The sequence below is a fragment of the Falco punctatus genome, assembly GCF_963210335.1.
Source record: "Falco punctatus genome assembly, chromosome: 5".
Classification (NCBI taxonomy): Eukaryota; Metazoa; Chordata; class Aves; order Falconiformes; family Falconidae; genus Falco; species Falco punctatus.
Window position 1 is genome coordinate 32494828 of NC_137584.1, and position 19843 is coordinate 32514670.

The 19843-nt window shown below is 38.5% G+C and overlaps 1 protein-coding gene across 9 annotated transcripts in view; it reads right to left on the minus strand.

Moving 5' to 3' along the window:
• Positions 1-1203: 1203 nt before the first annotated feature.
• CYRIA (CYFIP related Rac1 interactor A) overlaps positions 1204-19843 on the minus strand; it is a 74789-nt gene continuing 56149 nt past the window's right edge. For 8 of the 9 annotated variants that reach the window (XM_080390520.1, XM_080390522.1, XM_080390523.1 and 5 more), the window contains one exon: positions 1204-19840. In XM_080390520.1, coding sequence (XP_080246646.1) covers positions 19777-19840 — 64 coding nt within the window. In that variant the 3' untranslated portion in view covers positions 1204-19776. The remainder of the gene's footprint in view (positions 19841-19843) is intronic. The other variant, XR_013928634.1, reaches the window with a different exon arrangement.

Genomic DNA, 19843 nt, shown 5'->3' on the forward strand with positions numbered 1-19843 from the left:
GTGTGTGTGACATCACTCTGCGTGTGTGTGATGTCGCTCTGCATGTGCATGGCATCACTCCATGTGTGCGTGGCATTGCTCTGCGTGTGACAGCTCTGCATGTGTGACATTGCTCTGTGTGTGCGCGACGTTGCTCTGTGTGTGCATGGCATCACTCCGTGTGTGTGGCATCACTGTATGTGTGACATTGCTCTGAGTGTGATGTCGCTCTGCATGTGACATCACTGTGCGTGTGCGTGGCATCACTGTGTATGTGTGGCACCACTGTGTTTGCGTGACATTGCTCTGCGTGTGACGTCACTCTGTGTGCGACATTGCTCTGTGTGTGCATGGCATTGCTCTGTGGGTGTGTGACATTGCTCTGTGTGTGATGTTGCTGCCTGGGTATCACAGTGCTCTTGTGTGTGTGTGTGGCCAGGGCACCTGAGCCTGGGGACCTTTCAGTGATCCTTGTTCTGAGTCATGGCCACCATCACCCCCATCATGCTTTTAGTCACCTGAGGCACTGAACGCCCTGCTCAGTCCTCTGTGCTTTGTGGTCGTAATTACCATCAGATGTGAGCACTGCACAAATGTTAGGGAATACATCCCTCAAGGCTCCCAGGGGGAGGTATTTAGAAACAGCAGCACAAAAGGTGCATTCCTCCTGCTCCATCCTTCCCTGGACGGCTGAATTCAGCCCTTCACAAGTCTCCACTCAGGAGGATTTTAGCCTGTGCACATGGTGCTTGTCCAAAAAGATAAAATGATCGAACCTGCTTGGCAGGTCAAGACTTTTTGGTATAGTTGCTTCTATATGAGGAAACACCCGTTATGCAACTTCACAGCAGCTTGTTTAGCTCTCAAGTGGCATATGCATTTAACTCAATCTCTTCCCTCAAAATTGTCTGAAGTCTAAGATGCTCTACAGTATCTAAAGTTCTCTTGGATATGTGCTTCAAACTCTTACTAATAAAAAGAAAATCAAGCTTTAAAACTTCTGGTAGCATAGCAGTAGTGCTACTTTGTAAGCTAAAAAACTGATCTCTGATTAGAAAGCAGGAAATTCCCTGCAGTTTAACCTGGATTTTTTCACTCACTTTCCATTATATTTCAGATAATGAGACAAGAAGGATCACGAAGGATTAAGTGCAAACATTATAAAAGAGATAATAGTGTAATTAATTGGGCTGGGTAGGGGATAAGGCATGAATAAAGAATAAGTGATCTTTAAAAAGAGCTCAATTTAATGGAGGGTTATGTGTACAAAATTTAGAATATTTATATCTGTCATCATTAACATAGCTTTAGAAATATCACATCCATGGCCTTTTTTATGCATCAGCACAAGGGTGTGCTCTCCCTGCAAATGCAATTATTTAGCATAGCTAATTTTGATGCTTTTTTTCTTTTTTTTTTTTTTTTCCCCTGTCTTCAGGGATGAATCAGAGAGGACTAAATTTTTGTCTTCGATGTGCACGTACAGTCAAGTTGTCGTCTCTGTAGATGATGATTCAGAGACATAAAAAGAAGCTGGGGGAAGCAATGAGACTGTGAGTTTGCTCCTGATAGACCTTGATTGATGTCCCCCGTATTCCCTGCGTTACTAGTCAATACACAAACCCTAATACTTCAGTGAAACACAGCAACACAGATTAATATACAGGCCTTTGAGTCCACAGTGTTACGAAGCTGACAGTTTTATAAATTCAGACTTCAGGTGAGCAATGAAGAATGCATGCCATTAAGCTGAATAATACTACTATGACGCTGAACGAGAAAGCATTAATATAAATGACAGCTAGATGGACTAGAAATGCAACAAGATCAAAATTTGAAGTGAACTGTTGAGACATTTGAAGGTAAAAAGGTAAACCTGACTGTCAGCTTTTGGATTGTTTTGCTTCTTAAGACTGGCAATTTCCTGACCTCACAAAACACAAAGACCTGTTCTTACTGATTTCGTGGTGCACTTCATGTTGCTGATTAACAGATTTTATTTAGGTTTTTGTCAGCACATATCTAGGCAATTTAAAAAGCAGAACAGTAAAGCCATTTTAGGCAGTGATGCTTCTATTTTTAATTAAAAAAATCTAGATTTGATACAATGTTAGAGAGACCTTCAAAAAATTCAAGCTCTGTTTGGCATTGATTATCAAATGTTACCCTTCTAATTGAATACTCTAGCTGCAAGCTGTATGGATTTATCTAAAAAACAAACTGACACCCCCACCCCCCCCCCCCCCCCCCCCCCGATTCATTTATTTCTATAACTTGCAATGGATGACTTCAGATTGCTAGTAAGGTTTGTGCCAGCTTTCAAACCATTGCTGGCATTTCCAACGCGCTGTTAGTTGAAATTGGTTGATGCAAACACTTTCTTCTGCTCAATTTAAGGCATGAACTGGTGGTATTTACAAAAATTTTCTGTGATACTTTACATAAAGTGGAATTGAATTAATAAATGCTTTAAACATTTTGTATTTTACTATGATTAATAACTAGAGAGGATTTTGAGACCCAGGCAAAGTTCTCTGTTACCTTACAGGTTCCCCTCCTGCATCCCTCTTGAACTTGTTCAGGTTCTGGTGCTGCAATTTCTGCATTCCCGAGACCAGCTTTAATAAGGCTGTAGGGGTGGTGGAGCACACTTGTTTGCAAGCACAGAAGTTTTACTTTGAAATTACAGGTGATCTTGACATTTCTAGCAGGCAGAACTTCCCCTTGTATAAAGCTGCTGGACTCAGTCCAAAGAATTTGGCTTGGATGAATGAATACAGCTGAACAGAAATCCTGGGAATACTTCTCTTCACTATGCCTCAGAGAGGCACTGCTGGGCATAGTCAAAATCTTGAATTAAAATTAAAAACCTGCTTGCTTTGTCATACATGTGTTTCTGAAGATTTTAATGAAACTATTCTCATAGGGAAATTGTGCAACATTTATCCCATTTTCCGAGGAACACTACTGTATTATGTAACATAATGCCATTCATGTCTGGCTATCTGCACTGATAAAAGTTAGCTGTGTCACAAGATTCATTTTAAATTGCCCCGATAATATGTTTCCATAAATTATAGTATCTGATCTTTCTATATACACTCCCTGTCCATGTGTTGAAACTTCAACTTGTTCCCTACTGTTCTTTCTAATGAAAAACATCGCTATGAGCAATTTTCTAAACGCATATATTAATTTGGGATTACCGAGATTGCCTAATGAGGTTATAATTCTCAATCAAATATTTCTGACAGAGAACATACAGTACAGAATTTGGAAAACATCTTTATCTCATGATGAAACCAACTTACACCAGGTTTTGTCAGAAATATTCCCAAGAAAGCTTTCACAGTTCTGCAAGAAATTATCCTGCCCAGTGCTAATAAAACAGAACTAGTTCAGGTTGCTGCTGACAGCAAAAAACTTCTCAATTGTTTCACCCTATCAGGCTCCCACACTTGGAAATTATTACAAGCAACTGCTAGGAACATGAAAATGAACATGGAAAAAAGTGGAGAATTTTCTTTCCTCTGATTACTTTTGGCACTTTGGGATAATCATCCTAAACCCAGTCATCTGGGTGAAACTGCCTCCAGTGGAGCACCTCTCAACGCAGAGGTAAAAAATTAGGTTTGGTTTTTTATGAATTCTAATTTTTTACAGGACTTCAGGATTATGTTTTATTATGCAACACAGAAACAGTAGGGCTTTAAAAGGGGAAAATTATTTTTCTCAAATTATTCTGAAAGATGTTGTATACCAGTGTGCTTTACTAAGTGATGTTCACAGGCAGGAGGAGTTCAGCTCACTGGAGGGAAGGTGGATGATGCTAGTTTTTGGTCTCGTGTTCTGGCAGGCTTTTTTTTTTTTTTCCCAGTTCCTGTTTGAGATGCCGCAGCTCTGGTCAGGTTGATACAAATGTTTTCTTAAGGTGAATAGCTACATCTTCCTACTTTTGCTGGGAAGTCAGGGAAGATGCTGAGCCTTTTACCACCATGTCCTGCTGATGGTGGCAAACATCGTTGCAATAAAGATGTGTATACCAAAGCTCTGACTAGCATTAAATGTCAATTAATTTGGCCCTTTCAAGTCATAATGTCTGTACTAAATAGAGCCAAAGCATGAAGTAAAAAAAAAGTTAACCGATCATCCTCAGGTTATGTCAAATTCAAGAACCTGTGTGGCCCAAGAGGAATGGATCTGTAAGGCAAAACTCTTGATGCTGACATGATGTCCCCTGTATACCTGTTTTGGAGGTTTTACTTAAGGCCAGATCTCCTCTGGTGACACAAAGTGAATGCTCATTAGCAACTAGAGCTGTGAAGGGGACTTGTGGAGCACATCTCCTGGTTTAGTGTCAGGGGAAAGGGGTAGCTTCGTGTGGTCCAAGACAGCTCCACCCATGGGCAAGAGTTGCTTCAAAAACTCCATTTCCCTGTTCTAAATTAAAAAGCATAATGCTGACACCCCCAAATATATTGCTTAATTATTACTATGGAGCCTGCTACATATGGATGGAAACTCTGCCATGTCACTCGCCCTCAGCTTAAATCCAGCCATGAGCTACAGTGTTTGCAAAAAAAGTTACAGCCATCCTGCCCCCGCTGCACACACATCTCATTTGCAAGAGAAGAGATGGTAAATGCAACTCAGATAAATTTCCTCCATTCAGTCTGCAGAGTGGATATTAAGGAAGTGGGAAATACATGTTAGATGACCTCAAGCTATGTTTATGCTTGAAAATAAAACATGCCAAAGATCATAGCTCGGTTCACACCCACACATGAAAGTTCTCTCCCCTCCAAACGCAAGGTCTCCTCAGGTCAAAGCCTTGCTTTCTTGTAGTAAAATCACGTCTCTCTCATCCACTTCCTTTTTTGTTTGTTTGTTTTGTTTATGTTAATGTTTTTAATTTGAAAATTGGATTAAAAATTCTGTCAGAGCCAGATAAATCCTCCCTTAAAAGAGTGGCACTATCGTGCTACTACAGCTTTTTCATGGGAATGACAAAACTTCCTGAATTTATTGTACACACTGGCAAAGACTGGTGGAATAGGAGATGATGCAGGAATGAGATTGCTGTTTGGGAACTTGGTGCAGTGTCCCTATCCCTCATTTTACCATTCTTACTCTGAGGACCAGACCACAGAGCATGCAAGCACACCTTAAGTCTGCAGCACTTCACACTTGACCTTAGAGACCAATGCATCTAAAACCCTCCACACTTTGCACAAACCTGGTACAACAATTCTGTATAATTTGCAAATTGCCTTGCTTTCCTGGCACTGATGAAGCTGCTGCTGATGCCCAGGGGTCCCAGCCATCATCACTTCTAGTGCTGGCAGTTCTGTAGGTGCTGTGGTATCTCTCTTAGGTAAAAATTGCCTTTTATCCTCAGCTCACAAAAATCTTCCAGGTCTTCTACTAATTTTGCTTTTTTTTGTTTGTTTTTGTTTGTTTGTTTGTTTTATAACTGAACACCAAAAATAGGAGCCTGTGTTTCTACACAGGCAATGTAGCTAAACAAGGTTCAAGCATAAACTGCTAGTATTTTGCCTCAGAATGCAGTGCTTCGTAAGACCAAGACACAGCATCCTTGAAGACTGATGAAGGAATATATTCCTCGTATTTGGTACAGACAATTTCTTGATTTAAAATATCTGCACCTATAAAACTCGTGTCCATGGATACTCTAAAATTGCACATCTAATACTTGTCCACATCAGGAGCATTAATTCCAGACAGCAGTGAAGGCTTAAGAACTACCCCTTTAGTCTAACATCTGGATGTACAGAGGGATGTATTTCTTTCAAATCCATTGTCTAGTGGAGACCTTACAGACTATCAGCTTAGCATGAACATGGCTGTATACAAAAACTTGTCTATAAAAATGAAAAAAACTGCCACATCCCAACCTAAAAATCCACGTTAATCCAAAATAATTAATTTAAATGATCCTCACAAAGGAAAAAACATATTTAATCATCAGTAGTTCACTGACAGAAGGAAGGTATGCATCAAAAGATTTGCAAAGGCCTTTCTTAATGCCCAGTTTTCTTCAATACCTAAGTCACTGACAATGGGCTAGAGAATACTTTCAATACATTTGTAGATAATGCCAATGTGGGAAGGACTGAGAATGCAACAAAAAGACTCAGGTACAGCTTGCTACTGAAAAATGGTCCCATTTCCCTCAGCCACAATCATTCATGTAGCAGTTGGAACTAATGTAACCAAAAAACCCCCTAAATGATCAGTTTTCAACTGCATATTGTAGACTGTGAAGTGAGATGACACCTGGCTCCGAACAAGGAATAGGGAATAGGGTGGGAATGTGTGAGCAGAGCTGGGGGTTGAGGGGGAGCTGCCCTTTTCAGCCACAGGCATTGTGAAGAGACCCTGCAATTGCACCGTGGTAATACACTGAAGGCCAGAAATAGAGTTCAAAGTAATCTTGACAAATGGGAAATTCAATGAAAATAGGATTAAATAGGATAGGAGCAAAGAACTGTACTTAAGTAATATAAATGGCCATTGTAGGTGGATTACAAGATTGCAGTTCCCCCTTTGAATTTTCTTTCCCTGCTGACTTCTGAGTGCACCATCTTGTTCCTGTGCCTCTGTGCTAGCTATGAGAATTTTGGGATGCCTTTCCAGTTTGGTTATGATTAAATATTAGGGCAAACCAGAGAGAAGGCTGTTCTACAAGTCTGATATTCAACCTGCTGCCAATGCTTACTGAAGATAACACCTGTATTAATCCCTCTGTCGTACAACTGTTTCAGCTACAGCCTCCAGTTTCTGTCTTTTCAAACAAGGCAGGAGACAAAACAAACAAAAAATCTGCTCCCATAAGCAAAAATCACAACTTAAATAATACAGTTAGAAGGCTTCATGTCTCTCATGGTGTATATCCGCAGCTAAACCCAACACTGAGGTCTTTACTCAGTCTTCAAGTAGTCCTTACTCAGGTGGAAACCTTGTTGGAAGGGTTCAGCACACCAGAGCTCTCAGCTGCCTTCTCTTGTATTTAGGCTACATATTAATTTGCTTTTATAGACAGGCAACCCAAAGATGTACCTGTGTCCTTCTACTTCAATGGGGTACAAGGCCTATATAGTTTCCTATATTGTCCTCGTTATCTTTCCACTATGAATAGAGCAATATCACATATATCTAACAGGTGAGATGTCTTTTCTAAAGCTTTCACGAGAAGATAATTTATTTTCCTAGCATTTAGATTAAAGGAAAGCCTTTTTTCCCCCTCGCCTCAAAGAATTACCTTCTGGTGTCATTTAAGCTAATGGAATTACACTAGAATATAAACAATATGCAAAAGAAAAGTCTCAGGCTCCTAAGCCATGTTTACATAGGTGTCTGAGTGAAGAAACCCTTTTTCTGAGCTGCACACACATCATTCTCCGTGGAGCGTGGTTTATATAAAGCTGTATGGTTCCCTTTTCCAACTCACTCAGAGACCTTTTTGTGTTTTTGCTGCTCCCCCCGCCATGTCGCCCCCTCTCCCAGCCCATTTTTCTTTTTATTCTTACTGCTGCTGTGTCCTGCTTCCTTCTTTGGCCTCTTTGCAGGATGCAGCAGAGTTCAGACTCCTGCCTCTCAGCACATGAACACTCTCTCTCTCTCTCTCTTAAACCAGCCTTAAACCAGGAGCTACTCTAAACAGATCTGAGACCCTCAGCTTCCGGCAGCAAAGCGAACTGCCGGGTGGGGAAGTCCATGGCTCAGCATTTAGCCTGTGTCAGCCATAAATCACACCCCCTGGTTTTACTCCACAGGCATATATTAAAAAAAAACCAAAACAAACAACATCAAAACAAACAAACCACAAATGTGTAATACAGGATTCAAGTTTGCTTGTAAAACATTGTTCTCAACAGCTGATGCTGAAAAGAGAGAAGGGTCTTTTCTTCCCCAGGTAAAATCAAGGAGCAACAGAACTGAGATAATGGTTCACCAAATTCAGCTGTTGTTTGGCACCCATGATCATTAAATGCATCATTATAACTATTATATTTTCTTTTGTTCTTTTCTTACTTATTTTGACTATCTGCTGGTAATAATTACATAGCAGCAATAAGAGAGGGAGAGCAACGTTCTACCCACTTTCAATTATGCTACACTTCACCTTTCTCAGATTGTATTAATTATAATTCATGGCTTTAGCAAACCACTCTTACAGTTAAAGGGCACTTAAACAAGGAAGAAAAACAAATGTAATCTCTGACTCCAGTGTACTCATGCAAGCTCTCTTAACTCAGTGATTAAATGATCTAGCCTTCCAAAATTATCCCTGTTCCATGACCTGGTAAACACAGGCAAAAAGGTGGCTTTCCTAGTGAGAGCCAGCACAAAAATATCTCATCCCTTTATTCCCACTGAAGCTTTAAAAATATTATTGTTAGAATGTTAGTGTTTTGCCTTAATGTTCACAAGCTTCTATCAGGATAAATTCTTACATTTGAAATCAATTACGGTGTTTCAGCAGGGGAGGAGAAGTGACATGTAAGTCCCTCATATTTTAGATGGAATGGCAGTTTGTATTTCATCAGCTGGCTACAGTTTTACACACCACTGAACATTTTCCTTAATACCAATGAACACATTTTGGTGTCTGTTTAAAGGAATATATACATATTCCTTTATATGTATACACAATAGGTATGGTGTAATACAAAACAAATGTCTGCTGAACCATTTTTCTTCCCCACCCAACATCTCTGTCTTCTTGAACCAGTTACCCAGAGGAAGATTTGAAGTGCCTACATAAAAAGGCCACATCACTACTAAAAATTGAACAGGTCTAGCCTCTGGCTGGTGGGCTGACTGGCACCATCTGGCTACAACCATACGCTTATTCCTTCTCTGCCTCCAAACCAGCACTGTCACAACTGACAGAGCAAAGGCTCGAGATGCAGGTGGACCTTCTCTGGTACTGGGGCATGGGGCAGGACTGAAGCATGCCAGGCACCCAGATACCCGGCGGCCACCCCCCTGCCCTGGCTCCATACAGTTGTACAGCTGGAGTCTCTGTGTTCAACAAGGGGCTTTTATTCACCCTCTAACAGATTTATCTAGACTACATTTCTTTGGCTACTTATAGGCGATCAGTGTGGGGTAGTATCAAAAGCCTCACAGAGAAAATAACTTGATATTGCTGCTTCTCCTCTGCTACTTCTTCCTGTTAAGGAAACTATACTGCTTGACATGGGCTGTCATGGCTCTTACGTTCACATCCCGTCCAGCTTTCTAAGAGCAGGCACTTGCCTGACCTCCTCCCCTTTAGAACTAACCACATACAACTACAGTCTGTGCTGAGCCAGTTCATCAGCTACCTTATGATGAAGTCCATCAGACCCACCCTATGCCAAAATACTGAATTTAGCTGAGGTTGGGGCACTGAAGCACAAACTCGATATTTAAGGATACACTTGCAACATACCTACTACTTGCTATGGGATAACGGTGAAAAAACACTGGCTAACAAACCCAGCAGCAAGTTGCACTGCAAGCCCCTAGCCATTTGTATTTGCCTCTCATGTTCTGATTTCACTGCTTAAAGGGCAAGGAAAGTTTGCTGAATGGAAAGACCTTGGAGTCTACAATATCAAACAGCAGAGTGACCTCAAAGGAAAACATATTTCATTAAAAAGAAAAAAAAGTTTCCTTGCAAATCCAGCTTGTTTTACCCACCCAGATCTGTCTTCTTGCTGCCTCTGTGGTAACACATGTTTTATATGAATCTATATTAAGATGAATTTTAACCTACAAATAACTAGATACAGCTATGCAGTAGGAGGGAATTCCTACAAGATGATGTAAAGTTTTTTAAGCAGTAAAATTAAAAATAGCACATAAAACCTGACCAGTAGGTTTGGATCTGAACCAAGGCAACACATTTGGGAAACATTATCAAGTTTATCAGGGCTAACATATCACAGAAAATCTGCTTCTGTTTATATACCATTTATTATTCATTTTTGACATTTCCCTTTTTTCTTCAACCTTTTTTACCCCTGAGCAAATATATGTTAGACTTGACTGAAATGTGAGATAACAGACTGGTCTTTTAATTTTCTTTCCCTGTAAGACAAAAGCAGATCTGACTAGAAGGAAAAAAAAAAAAAAAGTTCTATGAAATATAAGTACAGGGAAAAACGTTGCCAGAGTAGCACTAGTAATAAAGGAGAAATCTGCCTCACAATGAAAACCAAGAAAAGTTAAAATGCCTAATAAGATTAAATTAAGGACCAAATTCTGTCGTTCCTTATGCTGTTTTGCATTTCATGATGTATAAATAGTACATTACAGACTTATGCCTCACGCAACACACTGTATCTGGGATAAAAAGCTATTTTCTATGTCTAGGACACCTATATTAACAGGGTTATGCCAGAAGAGAATTTTTTGCCCATGGTTATCAGAATGTCTGCAGGTCAAAACACTTTATGGTAACCAAGTCTGACTCAGGGGAAAATACAAACAATGAAAGCAAATTCAGTCTTGGCAAATGATCCAGTCCCTCCATTTTACTCAGATAAATCCTCACTCATATCATCACGATAGACATGAAATGAGAAAGAGCTGTAACTTTACTTGCTTTTGATCTGTCTTCCAAATAAAGGTAATCATTAAAAGTCGGTTTAAACCTAGTCCAAAGACTAAATCCAAAAACCCCAAGATTCATGCAGTCTTGCATACTTACATACTGAATGCAGTTCAAGTAGAAGGTCAACTTTGAATTATTTTGTTAGTTGTTTGCCCGTCAGTAGTTTGTTACTTTCTTCAATGGATTCAAATGCAAACTATCAACATCTTTGAAAGCTGTTATTGAACAGTGGCTTATTCTGATGCTGAGATTTCCAGCTGAGGTGAACGTTTATTATTCTTTGATTGGGTGAGCAAAACTTTTGGAGTGGCTTCAGGAGCGGTTTCAGGAGCAGATCCTTCCTCTGCGTGTTCTAGAGTTTCTAGAATCCACACTTAGACCCCATCCTATCAGCAAACACTCCTTGTATCTCAAATACACAACAATGGGCATAAAATGGTGAGGACATTTACTCTGAAAAGCAAGCAACCCCCCAGAATATAATAATATATATTCTTTACTGTTGATTTATTCTTCAATTTTAGTAAATGCTGCAGTTTTGTTAAGTAGAGACTTTTTTTAGAATCTATGTGATGAAACAGCTCAGTGATATTATCAGTTGTTGCATACTGTTGCTGATGTAAATGCTTTCAAGTAACTATTGAATATTTCCAATTGAACAATTATTTATGGTAATGAAAGGTAACTGTGAAGATTCTCGTAATTACAATGTACAGTAAGTTTGCAGATTCACACCCAGATGTTACTAAGGAAACTTTGGGTAACTCTTCACTACTGTGGCAGAGCATGAAACTCATGTTTTGGCAAGTAAATGTAAGGTAACATGTCTTAAAACATGGTATTTAGAGCATGTTTATTCAAAGTGGATACAGATGGAAGACCAGAAAGAGTAAGTCAAAAGGAGACCCTAGTAACCCAGTAAGGTTGAACTGCTGAACCCTGTTGTGGCAATTAGCATCACTGGTGATGCTGTCAGGTAGCTGAGTGTTACTAGACAGAAAAGATGATTTTTTAGCATACGTGAAGAAAAATTTACAACTCTTCATAATGAAGAGGTTTTGTTTGGTTGGGGTTTTTTGTTTATTTGTTTGTTTTCAGCTTGGCAATTTGAAGGTAATGACTTGAACAGGCTTTGAATCAGATCCTCAAAGATAAACTAAATGAGACTGAAACCCAAGTAATTTATTCTGTACTGCTGCTTGCATTGCCCGTCTTTTGATGTTGCAAAAATCTCAGTCCAGGATAGTACTAGACACTGCTCAAAGCAAAAACCTGCAGATACTGGGAACAGTTAGATGCTTAGTTGCCTCTCCAAGATGAGTGTAAGAGATGGCATTTTACCCAAGGTAACAACCCAGGATCTCCACAGTCCACAGTGGAGAGACAGAGGCATTTCTGGGGGTGATTCATTCCACCCTAATATGTAAGTTGAAGAAAGAATGATAGTTTTTAGTGATCTGTCTCTCTGTACTCTTTGGAGGACTGCACATAGGAGGACATAATTTGCTACCTGAGGCAAAGCCCATGGCTGTTGCAAATTGTGTCCCTTGAAATGTCAAACGCAAATTAAGATTGTAAGACCCGCCACCTGTGTTTTTAAGATGTCTGTGGCAGGTAGACTCAAAAGTCTATGCTTCAAACAACATAACAGGTCAAGATGAACAAAGCTGTGGAAGAATTAATCTACTTCAAATGGAGGCAAAAATATATTTTTTAATTTTGGAAAGAGATGATAAAAAAATTAATTAATGCTATTAAAAAGAAGGTGAGAGGATGTAATTTTAGCAGCTCCAATACCAGTACCTTGATCATTAATTATTTTCATTCTCCTTTCAAGAACAGGGAGGTAAATGACCCGTCACTGCAAAGTCTAGAATGCTATCCTTCATTTTCATGCCTCTTGACCCATGAAGTCAATAAAAGATGTCTCAGAGAATTCTTCCAGCAGAAGTTTCTAATACAACTGTGACACAATTGAATGAACACCCCAGGAGAAATGAAATTCACAAATCCACAAAAATCCCAGACTGATTTCCGACATGAGGCCAAACGTGCTATTTCATGGGCCTTCTGCTTCACACCACTACTACCTGGCATAAAAATAATCTGAATTAAACTGAAGCCTGTACGCCTCAGAGCTAAAAACTACTAATGTTTGCTTGTTAGTCTTTATTGGCTGATTTTTATTAAGTATGGCATTTCAAATTGCACTTGGGGTCAGACAGGACTTTTTTTTAAAAAAAAAAAAACCAAACTTATTCAACATGAACAGTGATCAGTGGCTTGGCCACCTGTGTCAAACTCTACCAAAACTGTTCTGTCTTTTCTGAGTTCGGTTACACTGTGCCTCTTGATTCAAACCAGCATACTCATGTAATACCTGTAACAGTAACCCTCCCAGTTTCTATTTGGAAAATACCTATAATAAGGAGGACTACTGATCCTTGTTTGAAAAATAATCTTGTCTCAGAAATCGTATTTTTCAACAAAATAATTTATTTTCAGACAGCATGCATTTGAGTACTTTGCTGAATTCATTTAACCTAATTTAATTAATTTAAAAATCTGGCCAATTCATTTAATTCATTTAAAAATCTGGCCAATTCTACAATGAATGACAAAAATAAAGAAAAAAAATTGGTCTTATTTGCATATCCCAATTAAAGTAATTATAGGTGTACAACATACAAACACAGTAGCAGGTCTCCATGTGAATGTGAAACCACTGAACAAAAGGAATCTTCATTAGTTTTTTAAGCTTTCAAATTTAATAAAGCAAATGTCACTTTGACAAGCTGTGTAAAACAAATGTGGCACTCACCCTGCTGTTTTAAAACACAGCTAAGTCAGTGGTTACAAATAATCTTTTATTGTATAAATTTCATAGATATTATTATGAATGTATACCAGGGTATGCATAATCCAAAATTAATCAGAACAAACATGCATATTTCATTTGATACACGTAACAAAAATCTCTACAAAATCCTTCAATTACGTTGGCTAGACAACACAACTTTTTTTTCTCTAAACTAAAAAAAAAATCAGATGTAATACTTGATTCTGTCTTACACTGACATATTCAGTATCTCAGTAACTAGGACCATGTAGACCTGTTTGGCGAAGTTCGTCTAAGAAACCTAGTTCAAGTCCACTGTATGGAATCTTGCTTGGGAAGGTTTCTATTAAAGAGCCTTTGAGCTCTGATGCTGCATGCTATTTAAGACCGAGTTGAATAGTTAAAATGCCTATAATTAATCACAGCCTTGAGTACAATACAAAAAAAAAAAAGGTACAAGAAAAAGACAGGAAATGAATTTCAGTATTTTTTTCCCAGCCACCCTAAACTAAATCAAACACAAAAGATCATGGAATTACCCTATTTCATTGTGACACATTTCTTTACTGTAAGTTTATAAAGACGCAAACAGGAACTGTATAGAAAATGCTAGTGAAAAAAAATTAAAATCATATAAAACCATAGCATTTGATTTAGAAATATATCTGAAATTGTCAAATATTAATAAAGTTGAAAACCCAGTACACGATCACTTTTTTCAACAACCTTCTCAGAAATGTTATCAAAATGAGGTTCAGTTCCCATCCCGCTGAATTCACTGGGAAGACTCCATTTACAAGAGCAGAAGGTAGGTGTAGGCTGCACACAGGTGAGCTAAGGTGAGCCAACCTGCCCTCCCTGACACACCATGTTAATGGATAAAGCCAAGCATCAAAGAGCAGAAGTTACAGCCTGAGGTGCACTGTCAGGCAGCAAGCAGGGTGGAAACTGAAGCTCCACACAGCGCTGTGCTGCTGCCACAGACAGGGAGGCAAGGTTAGTAAGAGCCCTTCAGCTTCCTCCTACCATGACATCCTAAAATCGTGTCTGTAAAGAGACAAGTTTCTTCATTTTGGGTAGAATCCTTTCCTGGTCAAAGCCCTTCAGAAGTTCTCTGTCCATCTAACATGATCTGATCTTCAAACGTTGTCACGTCATATAACCACAGGACAAGGGAGTTACTGACCTGCACAACGAGGGCATCCATGTCAAGCCTTGTGTTTTGCCCTCTTTACATTATGGACGATCTAAACCAGTTGAAGTTGATCATCTTCCACTGTCCTCTTCTAACTTCTTTTGTGTATCTAGACAAAATAGGCAAACTCTTCCACAATTTTCAAGGCAGTAAGAGAACAGCTGTTTGACGCATCACTAAAATCCATGGAAAAATTCTTCAAAGCCTAGGATGTCACTGACATGGATGCAGAATCAGAATGAGAAAAATCATGAGCTGAGCTGTAACAGCAATTTTGATCCAAGGCAGATACAAATATTCTAACCTTTAAGTTCTCTCAGCCATTTCAAAATGTCAAGAGACATGCCAAGTTCTTAATACCCAGGTCTACATATTTAACTGTCCACAGCCCAAATATCCAAGACAAGAGAATTATATTAATTCCAGCTGGACACCAAATTAAGATCTGCTGAAAAATTATGATATCTTTTCCTCTTAAACTAGGGATTAGCACTTGGTTGGTCTACTTTTTAACCACATACTTACAGATTTTCTACAATGCCTACTGCACTGTTCATTTTAGTTTTAATTTCGAAGCAGTCAAGCGCCAGAGATCTCTGCAAGATTATCATGTTACATCATTGATCTGCACTAGCAGAAGACTCAATTTGCTCAGTAATAAGCAACTGAGGTCAAAGGCCGTGACTGAGAAAAGACGTAGAGTATTGTTTACACCTGTGTCAATCAGAAACAGCTCCATTGAAATCAATTGAGTTACATTTGTCTCAAATAAAATTCTGTGTTTGCAGAATTTGGATTATGTGGTAGTCAGGAATTCACCTTCATTAGTCTGTATCAGGAAGCACTGCAGACTACTAAGTTAAAATACTCAATCTGCTATAGCAGCTTTTTAACTAAAAAGGGTTTTATTCTCTTATTGGCAAATCAAATTCACGTCACCGTTTCAGCTCACTGGCTTCCATTGTGTTATCTAACCTGTTTCATGATACAAATTCATAGATTCTGTAATTTTGCATTACAGAATTCATCTGATGTAAGAGAACAGTAATTAGTGTCATTTTTTTTCAAAAACAAAATAACTCTTCCAATTATTTGCAACTTTTAGCAAACTTTTGGATATGCAAGATTTTATATTTCTTCACTTTTGATGTTCATAGAATCACACACTTCTGAAAGTCTTAGAACATGCCATTTTAAAAGCACATTCCTGACTATACAGCCACAAAATCAGGCAAGATTTAATTTGGCAATCTTAATTTGGCTTGTTCAGGGATCTGGTTGGAAGAACTGCATGGGATACAGACCTGGAGAGAAGAGGAGCCCAGGAGAGCTGCCTTACTTTCAAGGATGACCTCCTCCAAGCTCACGAATGGTCCTTCCTGATAAGCACGAAAGCAAGCAAAGATGGCAGGAGGCCTGTGTGGATGAACACAGAACTCCTGACTACACTCAGGCACAAAGAGACAGTGTGCAGTAAGAGACACCAGGGACAGAAGACCCAGGAGGAATATAAAGGCACTGTCTGAGCATGCATTGTTGGGTTTAGGAAAGCCAAAGCCCTTCTGAAGTTAAATCTGGTGAAGGATGTGAAGGCCAACAAAAAGGGCTTCTACAGATACATTGGCAGCAACAGAAAACGCGTGCCTACTGCTAAATGGGGTGTGAGACCTGGTACAAAGAATGCAGAAAGAGCCAAGGAACTCGGTGCCGCCTTTGCCTCCAACTTTAATGGTAAGATTATTCAGGACTCCCAGGCTCCTGAAAGCAGAAAGTCTGGAGCAAGGAAGACTTACTCTTGCCAGAGAAGGATCAGGTTAGGGAATATTTAAACAAACTGGACACATACAAGTCTATGGGTCCTGAAGGGATGCACCACAAATGCTGAGAGCATTTGTGAGACCTTGACAGCCTGAGAACTGGACAGACAAGAATCTCAACTGGTTTTGGCCAAAACAAGATGTAGCATGAAAAAATGATGCAGTATATCCCAAATGTGCATCCACCTAACCGGCACTGTATTTTTTAGGAATATATTGATTCTCAAGAAGTAAATGGGTGAGGGGGTAAAGGAATAATTTCATATGAAGAATTTATATCCTACTTTGTTTAATTTAGAGTAAATGTAAGGATGCAAGTCATGTTATATACTACTCATGTCTTCCAGTTTAAATTTATCTGAAATACAACACAGCAACACAGAGAAGATGTTTTGTTGCTTTGTACATTTTAGCAGACATGGAAAACAATACATAATTTATTTGAGTGATGTGGTCTATTACATACCAGTAAATATAATCTTAGTAATTATCCTTTGTGACAGCCACTTAGTAGCAGCAGAATGTTTAGGAGTCATATATTATGTTTCAAAACCATTCACTTGTTTGCAGCAGAAAATTCTAGTCTTTCAAATTTATACCACCTTAAAATAGTATTTTCTTCCACCACAAAACAAGCAAATTTTTTAGGGCTGTTCTGACCCAAAGTAGTCACACTCACTTATGCACATTCTGAAAAGTTGTCTTTATGAGGCTTAAATATTTATCATATTACAAACATGTATTCTTACATTATGGTGAGCCAAAATAAGAAGAAACACTGACGAAATGGAAATCAATAACTTTGACCATCAGTCTACACAGCTCTTCTGAGAGCAATTAATTTGTACTTATCTAAAGATTAACCGAATCATCCTTTGGTGGCCTTACTGATTATAAATGCAACTTGAGATGGCCACCACAGCCTAGAAGATACAAAAGTCATAGAAGGGGATTCACGCCCTCTACTCTGTATAGCAGTATCAACAATTTCCCATGGTCAAGATGGCAGACAAGTGCCAAGAATTGCCAGAAAAAAACAAATTGTTTAAGTGACATAAGGTTATATTGTTGTGGCATACAAGTAAAACATTTTAAATGCTTTTAAAAACTATAAACTAGAAACATAAAGGTGAGCCTACTATATCTCAGATCCAAAACTTTAAATGAGATATTTCTCAACCTGTTTATGTTGTCTCTAAATATAGACAGTTTCAATGCTTGCTGTACCAAACTTTTTATTATTTCAAACAAACTTCTGTACAAAAACATCAAAGCAGGCAAAGAAATTCAGTGACTTTGGCAAACAGCACATGACAACTCACAGAATGCTTTAAGGTTTACATTTTTATTATACAAGTGACAAATAGCTTTCCTCTGGGCTACTTAAAGATAAGACTTCATTGTTTGACAAATAATTGCAGGTAAGCATGTATTAACTTCAGTTACCAAAGCTCAACAGAAAGACCTGCCATCCACCTAGATTCACCTAACTGGAAATGACTATGAACAAAGCAGGATTTTCCCTAATAAACACTTTTAAATGTCCCCCCATTAAAAATGGAGCCTGTAAACAGTGGATTTACTACTGTGAAAAAGCAGTGTGACCAATGCTTCCAGAAAAAGAAAAAAAAAACCTAGCATGATTTCTAATTCTGTTCCTGACAACATACAGATCTGCTGCTACAACTGCAGATGTGTGACATGAACACTGGAGTTGCGAAGCTGTCCAGTATCACGACACATGTAACACATTGGTGCCTATGTGTTCAGATCAGGCTGGAGAAACCTCATAGTGGTCATTCTGCTCAGAAATAAACTCTAAAGCAAGCCCGACTCCAAAGAACTGATGATATTAATACCGTTTAAGAACAGAGTTCAATGACTCAATTTGTCACAGTGCAGCTGAGCTTCAGCAGACCAAATGCATCTTCAAAGACTTCAGGTAATGTTTTTAGAAGTGATATGCATGAAAATTCCAGTGAAAGCACACAAACCCTGATTTAAGTACACAGGAATAAGCAAATACAGATCTGAATCTGTGCACAAGCACTAGAGTTTTCACACATACATGCAAGCAAAGTACACTAAATCAAACACATTTTCAGAACACGACCTCTGCAAGAATATGTACAGCAACTGCAGACCACTCCGAAGACACACTTAACAAAGCATGAGCACTTTGCTGCTTTTGGCAATGTATTTCTATTCCATTTACTGGAAAAAAGGCTAGAAAGTAAGAACAAACAACTCAGCAAGGAACTCAACTCCTTGAAGAATCAATCCCATCTCAAAAAACAATGAAGAGCAGTCAGCTGATAAATATTTCTGTGTTGACTCTGAATCACCTAATGAATAATACCAGAACAGCTCAGCTCTTAAAACTTATTTATATCATCCCCAGTCTGATGAGGCCAATTTGACACTAGGGAAGTCTGCTGCTGCAGAAGTGTTCTGCTTTATACTAGTATCAGCAAAACAATTACTTACCAGGAAGAGACATCCAAGAGATAATGTTCATCATGATATACTTATGCTGACAAACCCTTTTGAGTTAAGTCAAGGCATTAGCATTTTCTCTTTACTTTCTAAATCTAACAAAATTTTACAGAACTTTCAAAATCTACTAGTGGTCTTGAAACATATTTTCTGTTTACTTATACTGAATCTCAAAAAGGATATTAATTTCCTCAATTGTTGAAAGGTACAGGTTAAACTTAATAGAAAAGGTAAAATTACCTCTTTGCAATAAATTTTTGAATGTCAGCCAGCACATAATCCTTAAAATTTTGTGGATCTCCACTTTACAGGAAAGACAACATATTTTATGAAAGTGATGAACATTCAGGTATTCTCCTATTCATACAAGCTTGATGAGATTCTAAAACTGGCTAAAAAACTGACTGTGCACATGTCCTTAAAGCTTATCCAATGACTTTTCTCTTATATTAACTTTCTCCTTCTTTGAAGTTCCTTTTCTGTGGCACGTTTGACATTTCAGTTTATTTGATTTCCATTTTGTCTTCACTACTACTTACTTCTTTGATAGAAGATTTTTAAGGATTAAAATGCACAGATAAATTGTCATAGCTGAAGTATCTAAGTAAAAAAAGTATTTTAAAAGTCAGAAGATAAAGGCTAGCATAAAAACTTACGCTGCGCTATACAAAGTCAGTCAGGTTATGAACAGATTCATGTACTTTAGCAATGTGAAGAAAATGGTTATGTAAATAACACACAAGTATTAACATCAAACTGTATTAAATTATGTAAACATACACATCTTCTGTGATCAATACAAACATCTACTTGTCCCAGGATACTACTGCAGCATAGCTCGGATTTGTTTTGAAGTAGATTCATCATTCAGGTGTTTTGTAGTGAACCTA